Raw genomic sequence first — 23,617 nt, 5'->3', positions numbered from 1 at the left:
CAGTGAAATAACAGGAAACTGAATTCCTGAGGTCACTGTCTTGACAGAACCGTCATTGACCCAGTGCAGCAGCAATGTTTCCCCCATGCTCAACAAGCTAGTCAGTGAATGTCATTCCATAATTCAATGCTCCACATTCTTTAACTATCATACCCTTCTATGATCTACTCTGCCTATAATTTCTCCCATTGCTTCCAAATGTTCTTATCTGCAGCGCTTTGTTGCAGGACTCATTCCCCAACACAAAATTCAGCTGCTTGTGGAAGGGAAACAGAACTGTTCCCCATCTGTGTAAATCATCACAATATTTTGCAATGTTTTGAGGTGGCATGATGGCACAGTGGTTAGCACGGCTGCCTCACAGCGCCAGGGACCCGGGTTCAATTCCAGCTTCGGGCGACTGTCTGTGTGGAGTTTGCACATTCTCCCCATGTCTGCATGAGTTTCCTCCCACAATCCAAAGATGTGCAGGTTAAGTGAATTGGCCATGCTAAATTGCCTATAGTGTTCAGGGATGTGCAGTTTAGGTGCATTAGTCAAGGGTAAATGTAGAGGAATGGGTATGGGTAGGTTACTCTTCACAGGGTTGGTGTGGACTTGTTGGGCTGAAAGGCCTGTTTCCATACTGTAGGGATTCTATGCTTCAATGAATATAAATTGAAGAGGAAAGCAACATGTCTACCGCTTAATAAAAGAGTGTTGGTTGTTTGGCAAGTGGAATTTGCTTGTTAGAAACATTGTCTTGGAAAATGCACCATAATAGTGATTGACAGTTAACTGGAAGGTTAACCAAGCAAGTTTAACTGTGGTTGGTCAGGATATTTCACTGAGAAATGAACTGCACCTATTTTATTGAGTGGAAATAGATGCAGTGCGTGCACCGTGTTGTCTACCTGCGAAGAACAAGGGTCCGTGCGTTAAGATAGCTAGCTTTTTCGTACATAGACTGCAAGTGTGCCACACTGCAAGCTTGATTGAGAATCCTAAATTGATGGCCAGCATAATTCCTCACGTGTTCAGGTTATTGAACAAATGTTGCTGTGAGTTTTGCAAGCATGGGCTGATTGGTTGCAAAATGTACCTTGCTTGCCACGAATATCCAAAGGGACATGCTGTTGATGCGATCCACCAGTCTTTGGTGCATTCAGCCTACTTATCCGCATTACACTGGCATGAAATTTGTTCACCATTTTACCCATTGTGTTTTAAGCAGCATCCAGTTAGTAATGAAGACCTTTAATGTCGCTACTGTGTTGTAGCAGTTTGAAATAGCTGCCTTCACCTATTGCTTAATGTTTTGAGATATCTTACTCTTCTATGATAATCTGAGATAGACTGGGCACTTCTGAAGATTAAAGAATGCTTTAGGATCTTCTAAGAGTTTTCATGATATACAGTGAGAGATGATCTGATCAGGATAGCCATTACCCTGCAAGGTGGCTTTTATGTGTCTTATTTTAGCATCAGGTTTGCACATTGAATAAAGTGGTTCAGACCCTATTTATGACATTGCCGATCAGAGAAATCTTACATCTTAATGGGCTCCTTCCTACACACAAATGGAACAGCACAGCATCCAAGGAGCAGGAGAATCGACATTTCAGGCAAGAGCCCCACACTCTCGACTCTAATCTCCAGCATCTGCAGTCCTCACTTTCTCCTTTCTCCACAAATGGAACAGTCAAGTGAATTCCCTTTCTACGAAGTCCTAGTTGAGAAATTGGCAACAGCAGAGGGGTTCTCTGCTGTTGTCCACTGCAAACTTCCCTTCAATGGTCAGTGTATATTCTGGGATTCCTATAGTTACATGTGCTATAAACAGCTTTTGAAATTCCGAAATTCCACAATCATACTTGTTAACGAGTGATTGCTGATGGCAATGGCACCCTTACGAGGATATATTTTGTAACCTCTGTAGTAAAGACAGAAGCAAAATGTTAATCACCTTTTCTTTTGAAAACTGCCCAATCTACTTCAGATAACTTTGGATGGATGAGATTTTTTTTGTAAATATTTTTATTGAAAAGAAAAGAAATTGAGTTTTTTTTGACAAAATTACAAGATTAATACAAAATAGTGTATCCACTTTACAATATAATAACAGCACCGATATAAAATTAAGAAAACTAACTACTAGTCTATTCTACAAACTACCAAAACACAAAATATGATATAAGAAAGAGAACTCTATGTATAAAAACAACCACAGTGTCGTACATTATTGACAACAAAAAAAGAAAAAAGGTAAATAAATAAATACACATTCAAAATAAAATTATATCAAGTCACAACAAAACCTGTATTTATTCGGGACTCTTCCTCCCAGGGGCACCCTAACCAACAAACATCATCCTCACGGCTAAACAAAGGCCCTAAACAGTATGGCTGATACATCTGGGCGGCATGGTGGCTCAGTGGTTAGCACTGCTGCCTCGCAACACCAGAGACCCGGGTTCAATTCCCACCTCGGGCGACTGTCTGTGTGGAATTTGCACATTCTCCCCGTGTCTGCATGGGTTTCCTCCGGGTGCTCCGGTTTCCTCCCACAGTCCAAAGATGTGCAGATTAGGATGTATTGGCCATGCTAAATTGCCCGTAGTGTTAGGTGTAGGGGAATGGGTCTGGGTGGCTTGCTCTTCGGAGGGTCGGTGTGGACTTGTTGGGCTGAAGGGCCTGTTTCCACACTGTAGGGAATCTAGTCTTATCTGCATCGGTCTAGTTCAAAAAGGGCTATAAAATAATTCCGTTTTTTGGTGCACCATATTCGTAAGGAAGTCCAGGGGAATATATTCCATAACAATCCTCTGCCAATTCGAAACTCCCGGGCGGCTTTCCGATATCCAACTTACTAAAATGTTTTTCCTCGCACCAAAGGAAAGGATAGTAAATAGTTTCTTCCCGGATGCATCTAGAGAAGGAAAATTTGGAAAGCCCAAAAGGAGACACTGGGTCCAGGCCAATCTCCATTCCCAAAATCTTCGCCAAGGCATTTTCTACACTGTCCCAATATCTACGAATCCTATGGCAAGTCCACAGACAATGAGTGAGAGTCCCAACTTCTATTTTACATTTAGGGCACATTGGGGATGCTCCTGCCTTGACCTTTGCAAGCTGCTCTGGTGCCATATGAGCCCTATGAGGTACCTTCAATTGAATAGCCTGAGTTCTATTACAGACAGAGATCTCCAAGCATTTTCCCAGATATCCTCCCGTATCTCTAAGGAGATTTCCATCCCTAATTCCAGGTTTTATATAACCATTCCATGTCCTTCGATACCTTATTACTGAGTGAGCGGTAGAGAGTACTGACCGAGAGTGCATCCATAGGCCGAAGCACTCTCCTTTCCATATCTGATTTGTAAGGATTAATCATCAATGTGGTTTTTCTTGTATGAAATCTCATACTTGAAAATATTGAAAAAGGTCCTTGCCAGGCAACCCGAACTTCTGACGCAACTGTTCAAAGGATATTATGACCTCCCCATCGAACAGATCTCTGTCAGTCAAGCCTGGCTGAAATCCCAATGTTCCCACTATAGGAGTAGAAAGAGATGTTTTTTGTGAATTACCCTCATCCTGTCGCATTATCCTCCAAGCTTTGTATAGCTGATCAAATACCTGGGTAATAAAAATACCCAAATAGAGAAAACCTCCTAGTGACCACTGAAAGGGGAAATGGGATCCATCTGGAAAATTGGATGTGCTGGTAAGACCTCCTAGCAGCATGGCCTCTGATTTCATAAAGTTAATTTTGTAACCCAAAAACGTACCAAACAAGTTAACCACTTGGATTAAGCGGGGCACAGATATCGATGGGTCATTTAAGAAAAGAAGGACATCATCTGCGTAAAGAGTGATTTTATGCTAATCCCGATCCTCCCTCCGGGGCCGTTATATTAGGGTTGGTTCGGATAGCTTCCGCCAGCGGTTCAATCACTAGTGTAAATAGTAGTGGTGAGGTAGGGCACCTTTGATGACAACCTTGATGAATACTCCAGAAAATTTTAAATTCCTGCGAGAAATATTCTATGAGCTTACTATCCTTCAATAGGAAAGGGTCCATACGCCAGTGTCGGGATCTCATCTTATCACCACTAGTCTTGACCACCATATACACTGCTGCGTGTTCAGAAATAGTTATATTCCCTATCTTACAAGACAATATCGAATTCAGAAAGGTCGAGGGGACAAAAAATATATCGATTCTAGTATGGCACTTGTGTGGGTTAGAGTAAAAAGTAAAATCCCTACCCTCGGAGTGAAGACATCTCCACACATCTACCAGTCCCAACTCCCTATTCAGATCAGCCAACTGCCTCGATCTCTGAGATATACCCACAGAGCTCCTAGGTATCTTATCCACCTTGGGATCGATAATACAATTTAAGTAACATATACTGTCTGGACTCATCTTTTATCCTTAACATTTGGAAGGGAAGATTCTTCCCTTCTGCTACTTTTTTGAGCTGAAAGATGAAAAGAACACATGGCCAAACTTAACTTGCTGCAGCTTCGAATGCTCCTTATTAAGTAGATGTGTCTCCTGTAAAAGGGCTACATCAACACCCTTTTTAAAGACTTGATAAATCTTTTAATTGGTGAGTGGCTTCCCTTGACATTCCAGGTGCACTATTTAAGTGAATGACTAGCCATGATAATTCAAGAAAGTCCGAGACCCCCAGGAGGAAGAACCCCACTCAGGAAGCATTGAGTAGACACCATAAACAATTCAAATAAATTTAAAAATAAAACCTTTAAAACAAATTTGCTGGAACTGCTTGGGAGGATTTAAACTAGTAAGGTGGGGGGGGGGGGGGGGGTGGGACCCAGGGAGATAGAGAGGAAAAAGATTGATCTGAGACGGGTACAGCTGAGAACAGAACTGAGTCAAACAGTCAGGGCAGGCAAGGACAAGGCAGGACTAATAAATTAAACTGCATTTATTTCAATGCAAAGGGCCTAACAGGGAAGGCAGATGAACTCAGGGCATGGTTAGGAACATGGAACTGGGATATCATAGCAATTACGGAAACATGGCTCAGGGATGGGCAGGATTGGCAGCTTAATGTTCCAGGATACAAATGCTACAGGAAGGATAGAAAGGGAGGCAAGAGAGAAGGGGGAGTGGCATTTTTGATAAGGGATAGCATTACAGCTGTGCTGAGGGAGGATATTCCCAGAAATACATCCAGGGAAGCTATTTGGGTGGAACTGAGAAATAAGAAAGGGATGATAACCTTATTGGGATTGTATTATAGACCCCCTAATAGTCAGAGGGAAATTGAGAAACAAACTTGTAAGGAAACCTCAGCTATCTGTAAGAATAATAGGGTAGTTATGGTAGGGGATTTTAACTTTCCAAACATCGACTGGGTTTGCCATAGTGTTAAAGGTTTAGGAGGAGACGAATTTCTTAAGTGCATACAAGACAATTTTCTGATTCAGTATGTGGATGTACCTAATAGAGAAGGTGCAAAACTTGACCTACTCTGGGAAATAAGGCAGGGCAGGAGACTGAGGTGTCAGTGGGGGAGCACTTTGGGGCCAGTGACCATAATTCTATTCGTTTTAAAATAGTGATGGAAAAGGATAGACCAGATCTAAAAGTTGAAGTTCTAAATTGGAGAAAGACCAATTTTGAGGGTATTAGGCAAGAACTTTCGAAAGCTGATTGGTGGCAGATGTTCGTAGGTAAAGGGACGGCTGGAAAATGGGAAGCCTTCAGAAATGAGATAACGAGAATCCAGAGAAAGTATATTCCTCTCAGGGTGAAAGGGAAGGCTGGTAGGTATAGGGAATGCTGGGTGACTAAAGAAATTGAGGGTTTGGTTAAGTAAAAGAAGGAAGCATATGTCAGGTATAGACTAGATAGATCAATTGAATCCCTAGAAGCGTATAAAGAAAGTAGGAGTATACTTAAGAGGGAAATCAGGAGGTCAAAACGGTGACATGAGATGGCTTTGGCAAATAGAATTAAGGAGAATCCAAAGGGTTTTTACAAATATATTAAGGACAAAAGGGTAACTGGGGAGAGAATAGGGCACCTCAAAGATCAGCAAGACGGCCTTTGTGTGGAGCCACAGAAAATAGGGTAGATACTAAATGAGTATTTTGCATCAGTATTTACTGTGGAAAAGGATATGGACAATATAGACATTAGGGAAATAGATGGTGACATCTTGCAAAATGTCCAGATTACAGAGGAAGAAGTGCTGGATGTCTTGAAATGGTTAAAAGTGGATAAATCACCAGGACCTGATCAGGTGTACGCGATAACTCTGTGGGATGCTAGAGAAGTGATTGCTGGGCCTCTTGCTGAGATATTTGTATCATCGATTGTCAGGTGAGGTACCGGAAGACTGGAGGTTGGCAAACGGGGTGCCACTGTTTAAGGAGGGCGGTAAAGACAAGCCAGGGAACTATAGACCGGTGAGCCTGACCTCGGTGGTGGGCACATTGTTGGAGGGAATCCTGAGGGACATGATGTAGATGTATTTGGAAAGGCCAGGACTGATTCGGGATAGTCAACATAGCTTTGTGCGTGGGAAATGATGTCTCACAAACTTGATTGAGTTTTTTGAAGAAGTAACAAAGAGGATTGATGAGGGCAGAGCAGTAGATGTGATCAATATGGACTTCAGTAAGGTGTTCGACAAGGTTCCCCATGGGAGACTGATTAGCAAGGTTAGATCTCAGGGAACACAGGGAGAACTAGCCATTTGGATACAGAACAGGCTCATAGGTAGAAGACAGAGGGTGGTGGTGGAGGGTTGTTTTTCAGACTGGAGGCCTGTGACCAGTGGAGTACCACAAGGATCGGTGCTGGGTCCTCTACTTTTTGTCATTTATATAAATGATTTGGGTGTGAGCATTAGAGGTATAGTTAGTAAGTTTGCAGATGACACCAAAATTGGAGGTGCAGTGGACAGCGGAGAGGTTTACCTCAGATTACAACAGGATCTGGACCAGATGGGCCAATGGGCTGAGAAGTGGCTGATGGGGTTTAATTCAGATAAATGCTAGGTGCTGCATTTTGGGAAAGCAATCTTAGCAGGACTTATACACTTAATGGTAAGGTCCTAGGGAGAGACCTTGGAGCTGAAAATGTGTTGCTGGAAAGGCGCAGCAGGTCAGGCTGCATCCAAGGAGCAGGAGAATCGACGTTTCCGGCATGAGCCCTTCTTCAGGAATGAGGAAGGTGTGCCAAGCAGGCTAAGATAAAAGGTAGGGAGGAGGGACTTGGGGGAGGGGCATTGGAAATGCGATAGGTGGAAGGAGGTTAAGGTGAGGGTGATAGGCCGGAGTGGGGGTGGGGGTGGAGAGGTCAGGAAGAAGATTGCAGGTTAGGAAGGCGGTGCTGAGTTCGAGAATTGGGACTGAGACAAGGTGGGGGGAGGGGAAATGGGGAAACTGGAGAAATCTGAGTTAATTCCTGGTGGTTGGAGGGTTCCTAGACGGAAGATGAGGCACTCTTCCTCCAGTCGTCGTGTTGCTACGGTCTGGCGATGGAGGAGTCCAAGGACCTGCATGTCCTTGGTGGAGTGGGAGGGGGAGTTGAAGTGTTGAGCCACGGGGTGGTTGGGTTGGTTGGTCCGGGTGTCCCAGAGATGTTCTCTGAAACGTTCCACAAGTAGGCGGCCTGTCTCCCCAATATGGAGGAGGCCATATCGGGTGCAGCGGATGCAATAGATGATGTGTGTGGAGGTGCAGGTGAATTTGTGGCGGATATGGAAGGATCCCTTGGGGCCTTGGAGGGATGTAAGGGGGGAGGTGTGGGTGCAAGTTTTGCATTTCGTGCGGTTGCAGGGGAAGGTGCGGAGAGTGGAGGTTGGGTTGGTGGGGGGTGTGGACCTGACGAGGGAGTCACGGAGGGAATGGTTTTTTCAAAACGCTGATAGGAGAGGGGAGGGAAATATATCCCTGGTGGTGGGGTCTGTTTGGAGGTGGCAGAAATGACGACGGATGATACGATATATATGGAGGTTGGTGGGGTGGTAGGTGAGGACCAGTGGGGTTCTGTCCAAGTGGCGATTGGAGGGGCGGGGCTCAAGGGCAGAGGAGCGGGAAGTGGAGGAGATGCGGTAGAGAGCATCATTGATCACATCTGGGGGGAAATTGCGGTCTTTGAAGACGGAGGCCATCTGGGTTTTACGGTATTGGAACTGGTCCTCCTGGGAGCAGATGCGGCGGAGACGAAGGAATTGGGAATATGGGATGGCGTTTTTTACAGGGGGCAGGGTGGGAGGAGGTGTAGTCTAGACCAACTGTGGGAGTTGGTCGGTTTATAGTAAATGTCCGTATTGATTCGGTCGCCCGAGATAGAAATGGGGAGGTCTAGGAAGGGGAGGGAGGAGTCTGAGACGGTCCAGGTAAATTTGAGGTTGGGGTGGAAGGTGTTGGTAAAGTGGATGAACTGTTCAACCTCCTCATGGGAGCACGAGGCAGCGCCAATACAGTCATCGATGTAGCGGAGGAAAAGGTGGGGGCTGGTGCCAGTGTAGCTGCGGAAGATGGACTGTTCCACATATCCTACGAAGAGGCAGGCATAGCTGGGGCCCATGCGGGTGCCCATGGCTACTCCTTTGGTTTGGAGGAAGTGGGAGGATTGGAAAGAGAAGTTGTTCAGAGTGAGGACCAGTTCAGTCAGTCGAAGGAGGGTGTCAGTGGAAGGGTACTGGTTAGTACGGCGGGAAAGGAAGAAGCGGAGGGCTTTGAGTCCTTTGTGATGGGGGATGGAGGTGTACATGGACTGGATGTCCATGGTGAAGATAAGGCGTTGGGGACCGGGGAAGCGAAAATCATGGAGGAGGTGGGAGGGCATGGTTGGTTTTAGTTCTTGGACTAAGGGGGACAGGACTGTGTCGAGGTATGCAGAGATGAGTTATGCAGAGCAGGCTGAGACAATGGGTCGGCCGGGGCAGTCAGGTTTGTGGATTTTGGGCAGGAGGTAGAAACGAGCGGTGCGGGGTTATGGGACTATGAGGTGATGAGGTTATGGATGGTCTGGGAGATGATGGTTTGGTGGTGGGAGGTGGGGTCATGGTCAAGGGGGCAGTAGGAGGAGGTGTCCGCGAGCTGGCGTTTAGCCTCAGCAGTGTAAAGGTCGGTGCGCCAAACTACTACCGCGCCTCCCTTGTCTGCCCGTTTGATAGTGAGGTTGGGGTTGGAACAGAGGGAGTGCTGCACGTTCCAAGGATGAGAGGTTGGAGTGGGTGAGAGGGGTGGAGAGGTTGAGGCGGTTAATGTCACGGCGGCAGTGGCTATGAAGAGATCGAGGGCAGGTAAGAGGCCAGCACGGGGTGTCCAGGTGGATGGGGTGTGTTGGAGGCGGGAGAACGACGACCCCTTCTCCCTTGCCCACAGGGGGCACTCCTACCTTCCAATAATCCTGCCATAGCACCTCCCAGCTTGAGCCATGCCCTCGGCCCAGACATTACAAAATAAGATAAACAAATGCCAATGTCTTATAATACAAGAATTAGAAGTGAGCAATCAAGCTGCCGTCTCCAAATTATTAGGAGAAAGTGAGGACTGCAGATGCTGGAGACCAGAGTTGAAAGATATGGTGCTGGAAAAACACAGCAGGCCAGGCAGCATCCGAGGAGCAGGAGATAAGCCCTTCTTCAGGAATGAGGCTGGTGTACCAAGCGGGCTGAGATAAAGGGTAGGGGGGAGGGAATTTGGGGGAGTGGCGCTGGGAATATGATAGGTGGAAGGAGGTGAGGGTGAGGGTGATAGGCTGGAGAGGGGGTGGGGGCGGAGAGGTCGGGAAGAAGATTGCAGGTCAAGAGGGCGGTGCTGAATCCGGGGGTTGGGACTGAGACAAGGTGGGAGGAGGGGAAATGAGGAAGCTGGAGAAATCTACATTCATCCCGTGTGGATCTATGTTTCTATGTTTCTATGTTCTATGTACTATGTTTCTATGTTCTGTGTTCTATGTTTCTTTGTTCTGTTTCTGTGTTCTATGTTCTATGTTTCTATGTTCTATGTTTCGATGTTCTATGTTTCTATGTCCTATGTTTCTATGTTCTATGTTCTATGTTTCTATGTTCTATGTTCTATGTTTCTATGTTCTATGTTTCTATGTTCTATGTTTCTATGTTTCTATGTCCTATGTTTCTATGTTCTATGTTCTATGTTTCTATGTTCTATGTTCTATGTTTCTATGTTCTATGTTCTATGTTTCTATGTTCTATGTTCTATGTTTCTATGTCCTATGTTTCTATGTTCTATGTTCTATGTTTCTATGTTCTATGTTCTAAGTTTCTATGTTCTATGTTTCTATGTTCTATGTTCTATGCTTCTATGTTCTATGTTTCTATGTTATATGTTCTATGTTTGTATGTTCTATATTTGTATGTTCTATATGTTCTATTTTTCAATGTTCTATTTTTCAATGTTCTATGTTTCTATGTTCTATGTTTCTATGTTCTATGTTTTGTGTTCTATGTTTCTATGTTCTATGTTCTATGTTTTTATGTTCTATGTTTCTATTTTCTATGTTTCTATGTTCTATGTTTTTATGTTCTATGTTTCTATGTTTCTGTGTTCTATGTTCTATGTTTCTATGTTCTATGTTCTATGTTTCTATGTTCTATGTTTTGTGTTCTATGTTTCTATGTTCTATGTTTTGTGTTCTATGTTTCTATGTTCTATGTTTCTATTTTCTATGTTTCTATGTTTCTATGTTCTATGTTTTTATGTTCTATGTTTCTATGTTTCTGTGTTCTATGTTCTATGTTTCTATGTTCTATGTTCTATGTTTCTATGTTCTATGTTTTGTGTTCTATGTTTCTATGTTCTATGTTTTGTGTTCTATGTTTCTATGTTCTATGTTCCATGTTTTTATGTTCTATATTTCTATTTTCTATGTTTCTATGTTTCTATGTTCTATGTTCTATGTTTCTATGTTCTATTTTCTATGTTTCTATGTTCTATGTTTCTATGTTCTATGTTCTATGTTTCTATGTTCTATGTTCTATGTTTCTATGTTCTATGTTTCTATGTTTCTATGTTCTATGTTCTATTTTTCTATGTTCTATGTTTATATGTTTCTATGTTCTATGTTCTATGTTTCTATGTTCTATGTTTCTATGTTCTATGTTCTATGTTCTATTTTTCTATGTTCTATGTTTCTATGTTCTATGTTCTATATGTTCTATGTTTCTATGTTCTATGTTTCTATTTTCTATGTTTCTATGTTCTATGCTCTATGTTCTATGTTTTTATGTTCTATGTTTCTATTTTCTATGTTTCTATGTTCTATGCTTCTATGTTCTATGTTTCTATGTTCTATGTTCTATGCTTCTATGTTCTATGTTCTATGTTTCTATGTTCTATGTTTCTATGTTCTATGTTTCTATGTTTCTATGTTCTATGTTCTATTTTTCTATGTTCTATGTTTATATGTTTCTATGTTCTATGTTCTATGTTTCTATGTTCTATGTTTCTATGTTCTATGTTCTATGTTCTATTTTTCTATGTTCTATGTTTCTATGTTCTATGTTCTATATGTTCTATGTTTCTATGTTCTATGTTTCTATTTTCTATGTTTCTATGTTCTATGCTCTATGTTCTATGTTTTTATGTTCTATGTTTCTATTTTCTATGTTTCTATGTTCTATGCTTCTATGTTCTATGTTTCTATGTTCTATGTTCTATGCTTCTATGTTCTATGTTCTATGTTCTATGTTTCTATGTTCTATGTTCTATGTTTCTATGTTCTATGTTCTATGTTAGACAATAGACAATAGACAGTAGGTGCAGGATTGGGCCATTCTGCCCTTCGAGCCTGCACCGCCATTCAATATGACCATGGCTGATCATCCTTAATCAGTATCCTGTTCCTGCCTTATCCCCATAACCCTTGATTCCACTATCCTTGAGAGCTCTATCCAACTCTTTCGTAAATGAATCCAGAGACTGTGCCTCCACTGCCCTCTGGGGCAGAGCATTCCATGCAGCCACCACTCTCTGGGTGAAGAAGTTTCTCCTCATCTCTGTCCTAAATGGTCTACCCCGTATTTTTAAGCTGTGTCCTCTGGTTCGGCACTCACTCATCAGCGGAAACATGTTTCCTGCCTCCAGAGTGTCCAATCCTTTAATAATCTTATATGTCTCAATCAGATCCCCTCTCAGTCTTCTAAACTCAAGGGTATACAAGCCCAGTCGCTCCAGTCTTTCAGTGTAAGGTAATCCCACCATTTCAGGAATTGACCTCGTGAACCTACGCTGCACTCCCTCAATAGCCAGAATGTCTTTCCTCAAATTTGGAGACCAGAACTGCACACGGTACTCCAGGTATGGTCTCACCAGGGCCCTCTACAGCTGCATAAGAACCTCTTGCTTCGATTCTCAATCCCTCTTGTTATGAAGGCAAGCATGCTATTAGCCTTCTTCACTACCTGCTGTACCTGCATGCTTACCTTCATTGACTGGTGTACAAGAACACCCAGATCTCTTTGTACTGCCCCTTTACCTAAATTGATTCCATTTAGGTAGTAATCTGCCTTCCTGTTCTTGCCACCAAAGTGGATAACCATACATTTATCCACATTAAACTGCATCTGCCATGCATCTGACCACTCACCTAACTTGTCCAGGTCACCCTGTAATCTCCTAATATCCTCATCACATTTCACCCTGCCACCCAGCTTAGTGTCATCAGCAAATTTACTAATGTTATTGCTAATACCATCTTCTATATCATTAACATATATTGTAAAAAGCTGCGGTCCCAGTACTGATCCCTGCGGTACCCCACTGGTCACTGCCTGCCATTCCGAAATGGAGCCGTTTATCACTACCTTTTGTTTCCTATGAGCCAACCAACTTTCAATCCAAGTTAGTACTTTGCCCCCAATACCATGCGCCCTAATTTTACTCACTAACTTCCTATGTGGGACTTTATCAAAACTTTCTGAAAGTCCAGGTACACTACATCTACTGGATCTCCCTCGTCCATCTTCAGAGTTACATCCTATGTTTCTATGCTCTATGTTCTATGTTTCTATGTTCTATGTTTCTATGTTATATGTTTCTATGTTCTATATTCTATGTTTCTATGTTCTATGTTTCTATGTTCTATGTTCTATGTTTCTATATTCTATGTTTCTCGCTGTAATTTGGCAGGCAGTTCAAACCTTTGACCAGAACAGTGTTTTCAACTCAAGTTATTGCAATATAAGATGTGAAATATCTGTCCTGGAAGAGTTTGATGGGGACAATGCAAAGGGAGCCCAAGCACGTACCCAACCCTGTGCTGCGCTTGTCTCAGGAATGTTTGATGGAGAAAGTGTGGAGGAACCTTTACTCCGTATTCATGCAGAAACGAAGTCTAAAGCCAGGAAAAGTTGATCCTTTCTCTAGCATGGTGACTTTGAACTTGGAATTAACTTAGAATCCCTACAGTGTGGAAACAGGCCCTTCAGCCTAGCAAGTCCACACCGACCCTCCGAAGAGTAACCCACCCAGATCCATTTCCTTATTTCTCTACAGTTCCCATGACTCATGCACCAAGTGCTATGGGCAGTTTAGCATGGCCAATCCACCTGACCGGCACGTCTTTGGATTGTGGGAGGAAACCGGAGCACCCGGAAGAAACCTACACAGACACAAAAAGAATGCGCAAACTCCACATAGACAGTTGCCTGAGGCTGGAATCAAACCTGGGTCTATGGTGCTGTAAGGCCATAGTGCTAACCACTGAGCCACTGTACTGCCCCACTATAAGGATTGATTTAATTATGCATCTTAGTTGAGTGGCGATGCCTATGTACTCGTATAAAATACATTAGTTAGAGCTGGAAATATTAACCTTTCATTGTTTCTCTCTGATTGCAGGTGCTGCTCTTCATATTTTCCTGCCTGCGGAAGGCAGCCTGGGACTATGGGCGCCTGGCTCTGCTAATGGATAATGACAGGTCCTGCCTGTTTCATTGCTTCTTTATATCCCCTTCTCTTTGCATCAGCTTCACCTTCCAGTTAGTCCAGTATCTCCCCATGTCAATCTATTAAGGTGATTTACAAGTATAATGCATGGCTCAATTCACTTCACTGGGAGTACAGTGTGTGCTGTAAGTGTCTTTTTGTGAGTGGGATAAGAGACCTGCCCATGACAGTGGCAATTGTGCTTTGTTAGGAGAGGATATGGGATGGCAAAGCCTGACATTCTGTATGTTGACCAAGGCATTGACTGTTAGGTGCTGTGTGAAACATCACTTGTATTTGGGTAAAGACAGATCAACTTATTCTGGAATACAGAAAAGTGAGGCACCAATCCACATGCTAGATTATGGAAAGAGACAGATACACACTTTGGTACAGAGATACACAGATGACGAGACTCTGGTACAGAGGGAGGTAGATACAACTCTAGTACACTGAGGCACATACATGCATCCTGTATGGAGATTAATTGAAAGATACACCTTCTGGTATATGGTGATAGAAAGGGAGAACAGAATGCACACACTCATGTATATATGGAGAGAGATGCACATGTTCATTTACAGAGTGAGAGAGAGGTGGATGCATACTCATGTACAGATAGAGTGAGAGAGAGGGAGATGCAGATGAACATGCTCGACTACACAGAAAGAGAGAGAGATGGATTTACCCATTTGTGTACAGCCGTAGAGTTGGACGCACAGGTTCATGTACAAAAAAATCACAGAATTGTTATGGCAAAGAAGGAGGCCAGTCAGCCCTCATGCCTACACCAATTCCATTACCAAGTGCCAATGTCCTCCTATTTCCCCAGAACCTTGCACTCTATTTCTCTCCAAATAATCATCCAATGCCCTCTTAAATGTTTAATTTAATCCAACATATTTCCAGGCACTCCATTTCATACCATAACTATTTGCTGTGTAAAAAAGTATTATGTCAAATCAGTTTTGTTTCTTTTGCACATCACTTTAAGTCTATGCTCTCTTGTACTTGTCTTTTTTGATGAGTGGGAATAGTTTCTCCCTTTCTACTCTGTCCAGCCTGTTCATGATTTTGAAAGCCTCGATCAAACCATGACTCAAGCTTTGTCTCTTCAAGGAGTACAGTTCCGACTTGTTGAATCAGTCTTCATTGCTGGAGTTTCTCAATTCTGGATCTATTCTTGAAAATCACTTCCGCACTCTTTCCATTGCATTCACATCTTTCCTATAATACAACCATACACAACTGTACGTAGTTCTCCAGTTAAGGTCTAACAACTGTCTTATACAAGTTCAACATCACCTCCCTGCTCTTGTACTCTATACTTTGCTAACAAAGAGAGAAACACTGTAAACGTTATTAACTGCTTTCTCTCCTGTCCTGCCACCTTTAAGAATCTGTGCACATATCCACCAGGTTCCTCTGCTCCTGCACCCATTTAGCATTATCCCCCTATTTTACATTGTCTTTCAATATTCTTCCTACCAAAGTGCATCACTTCATACTTATCTGCATTGAATCTCACCTGCAACTGATCCACTCACTCCACCAGTTTGTGAATGTTCTTTTAGAGTTCCACACTGTCTTCTTTGCAGTTTACACTTCTTCAATTTTCATGTCATTTGCAAACATTGAAATTGTCCCCTGCACACCAAGATCCAACTCATTAATATATATCAGAGAAAGAAAGGGTCCCAATATTGAGCCTGAGGATCTCTTTCCTCCAGTCTGAAAAATATCCATTGACCATTACTCTCTATTTCCTATCATTCAGTCAATGTTGTATTAACATTGCTATTATCCCTTTTTCACCATGACCTATAACTTTCCTCACAAGTCTGTCATGTGGCATTGTATCAGCTGCGTCTGGAAATCCATGTATACCACATTAACAGCATTACCCTCATCAACCCTTTCTGTAATCTCTTCAAAAAACTCTAGCAAGTTAGTTAAACATGATTTGCCTTTTAGAAATCCATGCTCACTCTTCCTAATTAGCCTTTCTTTTTCTATGCTGCTACTAATTCTTTCCCAAATAATCTCTCTAGAAGCTTCTCCATCACCAAAGTCAAACTGATGGGTCTATAATTTTGGGATTATCCCAATCTTGAACGAGACTATAATGTTTGCAGCTCACCAGTCTTTCCTTAGTTGAGGGAAGATTGAAAGATTGTAGCCAGTTCCCCTGAAACTGCCACTCCCAATTCCTTCTGAATCTTTCGATGAATCTCCCCTATTCCCACTTGTCAACTTTAAGTAGCAACACTCTATCCAAGATCTCTTCCTTATTAATTTTAAACCCTGCTGGTGGGAGTTTTCTCTTCTCTCACCATAGTCTGAGCAGCAGCATCCTCTTTTGAGAAATATTTGCACACATTTACATTGTATGACAAGATGCACTGCAGAAATTCACCATGGGTCCTTAGACAGCTCCTTCCAATTCTTCTCTTCACCATTTCTATCTAGAAGTCAGGGGCAGCAGATACATGGGAACAACAATGCCCGCAAATTCTTCTCCAAGTCACTCACCACCCTGATTTAGAAATATATCGCCTTTCTTTCAGAGTCACTGGGTCAAAATAGCAGAACTCTCTCCACAACAGCATTTTGGATCTATCTACAACAGTTCAAGAAGCTAGATCACCACCACCTTCTCGGGGACAATGAGGGGAGGGAAGAAATGCAACCGCAAGGAATGCAAAACTTGCGCCCACACTTCCCCCCTTACTTCCCTCCAAGGCCCCAAGGGATCCTTCCATATCCGCCACAAATTCACCTGCACCTCCACACACATTATTTACTGCATCTGCTGCACCCGATGTGGCCTCCTCTCTATTGGGGAGACAGGCCGCCTACTTGCTGAATGTTTCAGAGAACACCTCTGGGACACCCGGACCAACCAACTCAACCACCCCGTGGCTCAACACTTCAACTCCCGCTCCCACTCCACCAAGGACATGCAGGTCCTTGGACTCCTCCATCGCCAGACCATAGCAACACGACGGTTGGAGGAAGAGCGCCTCATCTTCTGCCTAGGAACCCTCCAACCACAAGGGATGAACTCAGATTTCTCTAGTTTCCTCATTTCCCCTCCCCCCACCTTGTCTCAGTCCCAACCCTTGAACTCAGCACCACCTTCCTAACCTGCAATCTTCTTCCTGACCTCTCCGCCCTCACCCCCCACCCCCACTCCGGCCAATCACCCTCACCTTAACCTCCTTCCACCTATTGGATTTCCAATGCCCCTCCCCCAAGTCCCTCCTCCCTACCTTTTATCTTAGCATGCTTGGCACACTCTCCTCATTCCTGAAGAAGGGCTTATGCCCGAAATATCGATTCTCCTGCTCCTTGGATGCTGCCTGACCTGCTGCGCTTTTCCAGCAACACATTTTCAGCTCTGATCTCTAGCATCTGCAGTCCTCACTTTCTCCTAGAATTAAATGCTAGCCCAACTAGTAATAACCACATCCTGTGACTGAATTAAAAAGAAACAAAGACCTCGTCCATTTTGCATGCATATCATGGGTATCTAATATGGCTGGCTGCCTTCAGATATTCCATATTAGATTGGGTCCCTTATTGTTTCAGTGCAGGCTCCACTATAGATTTCCAGGACTTGGCTGAAACAGGTGTTTGCAAACAGCATCTAGTGTCTGTTATGGAGCCCTGTTCTAGGGCTGTGACCTGCTGACCCCCTGTAGATGGGCAACTCATGGCTGCCAGAAAGGCAGGTTTATGAATAATGTTATGTGTGGCTTATTATATAAAGTAACATGGGATATGTTGAACAGGCCATTTGGTCCAACTAGTCAATTCTAGTATTTAGGCACCTTTGAACTTTTCCTTCATCTAAATTGACCATTGTAACTCTCTGTTCCCTTTGCTGTCATAAACTTGTATAGCTCCTTATGAATACATCTAAACTATTGGCATTAATCACTCCCTGTAGGAACCCATTCTACATTGTCAAAACTCTCTGGATAAAGAAGTGTCTTCTGAATTCTCATCATATTTCTAGGTGACTCTCTTATATTAACATAGAACAGTACACCGCAGGAACAGGCCCTTTTGTCCACCATGTCTGCACTAGCTATGATGACACTCTAAAGTAAGGACATCTAGTTTCACACTTTTCCAAAAAGGCAACATTCTTCCTATATCCACTAAATCAAATCCTTCCATCATTTTGAAGATCCTTTTTAGGTCACCACTCAGCCTTTTGTTCAAGAGGAATGAGACCCAGCCTGTCAATCCTTTCCTAATATGTAACTTCTGAAATTATCATTGAGGGAAGCCCCTCCATCTGTCCCTACCTTACTATAGTGATTCTAATGAGATCACCCAGGGGAACCTCATAGAATTTGAGTTCCCTGATTGGGGCTATTAACCTGGTCCAATTGGGGAGCCCAGACTGACAGATATAGACATAGTGTTAGGGGTTTTGTTCACTCTGAGAGCTGGGTCTGAGGGAGCTGGGTCAGTATCGAGGACTCTCCATGTGTAAATAAAGGGTGAATTGGTGACAAGGTACTGGTCTCTGTGGAGTAATTTCACTTCCAATATCTCAGCACCCTACTTCCCTCCCCTACTACCACCTACCAGCTGCCCCCTCCTGTCTTGTCCTGTCATGCTTCCACTCCCCATTTCTCTGCTATGCCATCCATTTGTCCTTCTGCTATCTCCCTGCCCATACCCACCCTAGCCAATGCTGTCTCTATTACAGTCCCTTGTGTGCACTCAGTGTCTATAATACTCAGTGCTCTGGGACAGTCCTTGTCAGCAGTTATGTCTAAAGCTTTTCCTTCTCTATTTTATGTAGCCTCACCTCATTGTTTTATGGTGAACAGACTGAAAAGGAGAAATCTCCTTCTGAAACCAGCCCAACTGAACTGGAGAGTAAAGATGTGGTAAGTTAACAATTGAGCTTGCACCAGTTTTGACTGAGCCTCCAATTCGAGCCACTGTAATTTTTGTGACATGCTGCTATGGGGAACCTAACTGAATGTCATTTATTGAGACTTCCAGAATACAACAATAATATTCAGATATATTTTAAGATATTAGGAGGAAGGTATAGAGGAGACATCAGAGATAGGTTCTTTACACAGAGAGCTGTGAATGCATGGAATGCATTGCCAGCGGTGGTGGTGGAAGCAGAGTCATTAGGGACGTTCAAGCGACTGCTGGACATGCACATGGATAGCAGTGAACTGAGGGTAAGTGTAAGTAAAGGTTAATTTATTTTACATTAGGATTAATCCTCGGCACAACATCATGGGCCAAAGGGCCTGTTCTGTGCTGTACTTTTCTATGTTCTATGGTCAGACAAAAATATTACCGAGTTACTTTGGATACTAGAAATGTGAAAGAAATAGACAATGTTGGAAATATTCAGCAGGAGTTTCAAGCATTGTCTGTAGCAGGCGAAACAGTTCATATTTCAAGCTCACGAAAACTGAGCAAAGTTAGGAATGTAATGTTGGTTTTAAGCAGATTAAATGGGGAAAGGGTTTGTGGAACAAGGCGCAAGGAGATGGTAAAGAAATGAATGATGAATTCAGAGGTGTGAGCTGTGAAAGGAAAAAAGGATTCTTGGTCAGCAAAGTGATGACGGGTTATCAGAAATAAGAGGGAATGTGGAGTAATCGGGTCAGCATGATCTTATTAAATGGCTCAAGGGGCCAAGTGGCCTACTCCTGCTCCTAATGCATATGTCCGTGTGTTTTTTCATATGCTTGTAACCAGGAACAACTATTCGGCCATAAACAAGATCCAAACATGGCAAGAAAAGAAGACAAAATGAGGACAGAAACTATGGTTTAAATATTTGAATTCAGCATTGAGTCCAGAGGCTGAAATGTGCCTCATTGAAGTACAATGAGCTGTTCCTCAAGCTTACATTGAGCTTCACTGGAACACAACAGGCGGCTGAAGATCGAGAGATCAGAGTGAGAGCAAAATGGAGAATTTAAATAGCAAGAGACTGGAGCCTGTGGGTTATTCTTACAGATTAAATGGAGTTGCTTACAAAACTTGCAATCATTTTAAACTGTGAGGAGGACATTGTAGACAAGAACTTTGACGCGGTGGAATGAACAGGTAGATGGAAGAAAGAGTTCAATTAGAGATGTGTGAGGAGATGCATTTTGTTAGGAGTTACATGGACACACAATATAAAATAGGGGGTCAGTACTTAAGAGGGTGCAGATACAAAGGGACCTTGGTGTATACATGCATAAATCATGAAAGTGACAGGACATTTGGAGAATGCAGTTAATAAAGCATACAATATTCGGGAGGTGTTAAACTAATTTGGCAGGGGGTTAGAGCACAGAGTAGATGGAGTTAGGAACATGGTTCAATCCGATACAAAGGGAATACTAAGACAGTCCAGCAGGCAGAGAAGACATGGTGTGATAAGGCAGATGGAAGGACCAGAAGCTAAATTATATCTATTCTAGCACAAGAGCTTGACTGGTAAGGCAGAGGAAGTTAAGAGCATTGAGCAGGATGAAGGAATATGATATTGTTGCAATCACTGAAATATGGTTGAAGGAAGGACAGAACTGGTTCAGCATTCTAGATTATAGAGATTTCAGGCATGATATGGCTGTGCAAGAGAGATGGGGCCGTTGCATTGCTGATAAAGGCTCTTCAAATGAGGCCATTGGGTGAAGCTTAGAAATAAAAATGGTGTGATCACCTTGCTGGGGCCGCCACCAACACTCTGGGAGTGAACTGCTCCCATTACCAGCACTCCGGGAAGGGGATTGCTCCCACTGGTACTGATACTCTGGGAAGGGTACTGCTCCCCCTGACAGCACTCCGGGATGCTGATGAAAAGGTTAACAAAAGAAAAAAGAGAGCAGAAGTAAAAGGAGAGAGAAAAAAAGAAAGGCAGATGGAAGATGAAAAGCTGCGGGCCCAGGACCCAGGCATGAATGCTGCTAGTCTGCTGCAACCATCTTTGCCCAGGCCGTGGTTGGGCCCTGGGTACCTGATGGTGGAGGCTGTGGCTGGGGCCTGGGTACCTGACGGTGGAGGCCGTGGCTGGGGCCTGGGTACCTGACTGTGGAGGCCTTGGCTGGGCCCTGGGTACCTGACGGTGGAGGACATGGCTGGGCCTGGGTACCTGACGGTGGAGGCCTTGGCTGGGCCCTGGGTACCTGACTGTGGAGGCCATGGCTGGGCCCTGGGTACCTGACGGTGGAGGCCATGGCTGGGCCCTGGGTACCTGACTGTGGAGGCCTTGGCTGGGCCCTGGGTACCTGACTGTGGAGGCCTTGGCTGGGCCCTGGGTACCTGACTGTGGAGGCCATGGCTGGGCCCTGGGTACCTGACGGTGGAGGCCATGGCTGGGCCCTGGGTACCTGATGGTGGAGGCTGTGGCTGGGCCCTGGGTACCTGACGGTGGAGGACATGGCTGGGCCTGGGTACCTGACGGTGGAGGCCATGGCTGGGCCCTGGGTACCTGACGGTGGAAGCCATGGCTGGGCCCTGGGTACCTGACTGTGGAGGCTGTGGCTGGGCCCTGGGTACCTGACGGTGGAGGCCATGGCTGGGCCCTGGGTATCTGACTGTGGAGGCCGTGGTTGGGCCCTGGGTACCTGATGGTGGAGGCTGTGGCTGGGCCCTGGGTACCTGACAGTGAAGGCCATGGCTGGGCCCTGCGTACCTGATGGTGGAGGCTGTGGCTGGGGCCTGGGTATCTGACGGTGGAGGCCGTGGCTGGGCCCTGGACACCTGACTGTGGAGGCTGTGGCTGGGCCCTGGGTACCTGACTGTGGAGGCCATGGCTGGGCCCTGTGTACCTGACAGTGGAGGCTGTGGCTGGGGCCTGGGTATCTGTCGGTGGAGGCTGTGGCTGGGCCCTGGGTACCTGACGGTGGAGGCCATGGCTGGGCCCTGGTTACCTGACTGTGGAGGCTGTCGCTGGGGCCTGGGTACCTGACTGTGGAGGCCATGGCTGATAGCCAAGTTCATTACTCATGAGGATGGCCTCAACCGGGACCTTGGGTTCATGTCACACTACAGGTGGCTCCACTACACTGTACACTGTCTCTTATACGCACACTCTTATATACTCACATACTCACGCAGACTCTCTCTCATTCACATGCTGTCTCTCAGACATACAAACATACATCCCTCACACTCACACCCATGCACACACCTTCTCACAGACTTATACTCCATCTCACTCACACACACACACTTTATCATGCATGTACACACATAAACACTCTCTCTCTCATGTGCATGCATACATATAAGTCTATGGGGTGAATTTGCATTTGCAGAATTATATTTGCAGATATATTCTATTTTGCTCAAAAAGTACACAATCTGCAGGCAGTCAATCCATGCAACAGTTTATAACTTCCTACTTTGGAAATAGAAGCAGTCTGACTCAAGGTTGGGATGCAGACGGGCTGTAACATCACATCTTTAATACATTGTCTGAGCTGAGATGTCACCTTTTTTTATAAAACTTATCTTGCGAATGTGACTTAAAGAAGTCCTGGGATTTACATATTAATGAACTGAAACCTGCAACCCATTCTAAAAGATGAAAGACTTAACAGCAATCCAGGTTTGTTCAGTATATCATTTCAGCCATATGACACTGTAATCTTCTGCTATAAATTGTGACTTATGATCCTGCTTCACAGCTACCTGATGAAGGAGCAGCGCTCCGAAAGCTAGTGCTTCCAAATAAACCTGTTGGACTGTAACCCGGTGTTGTCTGATTTTTTTTTAACTTTGTCCACCCCAGTGCAACACCAGCACCACCACATAATCCTAGGCAGTAAATCTTAGGCTGATCACATGGATGAAGTTTCAGTGAATGAACATTTCAGAGATGGTGACCAAACTGTAAGTTTCAAAGTCATTGTGAGAAAATATAAAGTGGTGCAGAAATTAAGCACCTAAATTGGGAAAAGGCCAATTTCAATATCATGAGACGGGATCTGGCAAACATAGACTGAGAGCAACTACTTGCATGTAAGTCTACCTTTGGAAAGTGGGAGTCTTTTAAAAGTAGTATTAAGAGCAAGAGCATTACCAGGGAAAGAATAGGGTCTTGTGGAGACTAACAGCAACATCTGTGTGTGGAGCCAGAGATTGTGAGCGAGGTATGAAATTAATATTTCTCATCTGTATTCACAGAAGTGAAAGACATTGTTGCTGGGGATTTCACTTGAGATGTTGAGGTTCTGGAACATGTTAAGATTAATAAGAAAGAGGTATTAGATATTTTATCTGGCATAAAGATGCGTAAATTGCCATTGCCTGACGGGATGTATCCAAGGCTGCTTTGCGAGGCAAGGGAGGAGATTGCTCCTCCTTTAATACTTCCCTGGCCACAGGTGAAGTGCCAAGTAACTTGAGGATAGCTAATGGGATTCCTTTGTTCAAGAAGACCAGCAGAGATAGGCCAGGTAATGACAAACCAGTATGTCTGAGGTCAGTGGTAGGGAAATTATTGGGAAAAATTCTGCAGTTCCGAAATAAAAGAGATCATGGAATCCAAGAAATTTGGTAAACTCAATCCAAAATTGCCTGTTGATTGGAGACAAAGAGTGATGGTGGAGGATTGTTTTGTGGTTGGAAGCCTGTGATCAGCTGTGTACTACAGGGATTGGTGCTGGGACCCTTATTGTTACTTATGTGCATCAACGAG

The 23,617-nt window shown here is 44.1% G+C and overlaps 1 protein-coding gene across 6 annotated transcripts in view; it reads left to right on the top strand.

Annotated features, from left to right (window-relative positions):
* Positions 1-23,617, top strand: part of tmem63c (transmembrane protein 63C) — a 310,233-nt gene that overhangs the window by 50,962 nt on the left and 235,654 nt on the right. For all 6 annotated transcript variants that reach the window (XR_015757812.1, XM_043701473.2, XM_087989521.1 and 3 more), the window contains 2 exons: positions 13,843-13,922; positions 18,752-18,839. Coding sequence is in view for 5 of the 6 variants with exons in the window: in XM_043701473.2 (XP_043557408.1) it covers positions 13,843-13,922; positions 18,752-18,839 (168 nt within the window). In the remaining variant the exon portion in view is untranslated. The remainder of the gene's footprint in view (positions 1-13,842; positions 13,923-18,751; positions 18,840-23,617) is intronic.

The sequence above is a fragment of the Chiloscyllium plagiosum genome, unplaced genomic scaffold (assembly GCF_037043375.1).
Source record: "Chiloscyllium plagiosum isolate Xiang-an unplaced genomic scaffold, Cpla_swu_hap1 HiC_scaffold_8, whole genome shotgun sequence".
Lineage (NCBI taxonomy): Eukaryota > Metazoa > Chordata > Chondrichthyes > Orectolobiformes > Hemiscylliidae > Chiloscyllium > Chiloscyllium plagiosum.
Note: the sequence above shows the minus strand (reverse complement) of the source record. Positions and strands in the feature narration are given on the sequence as shown.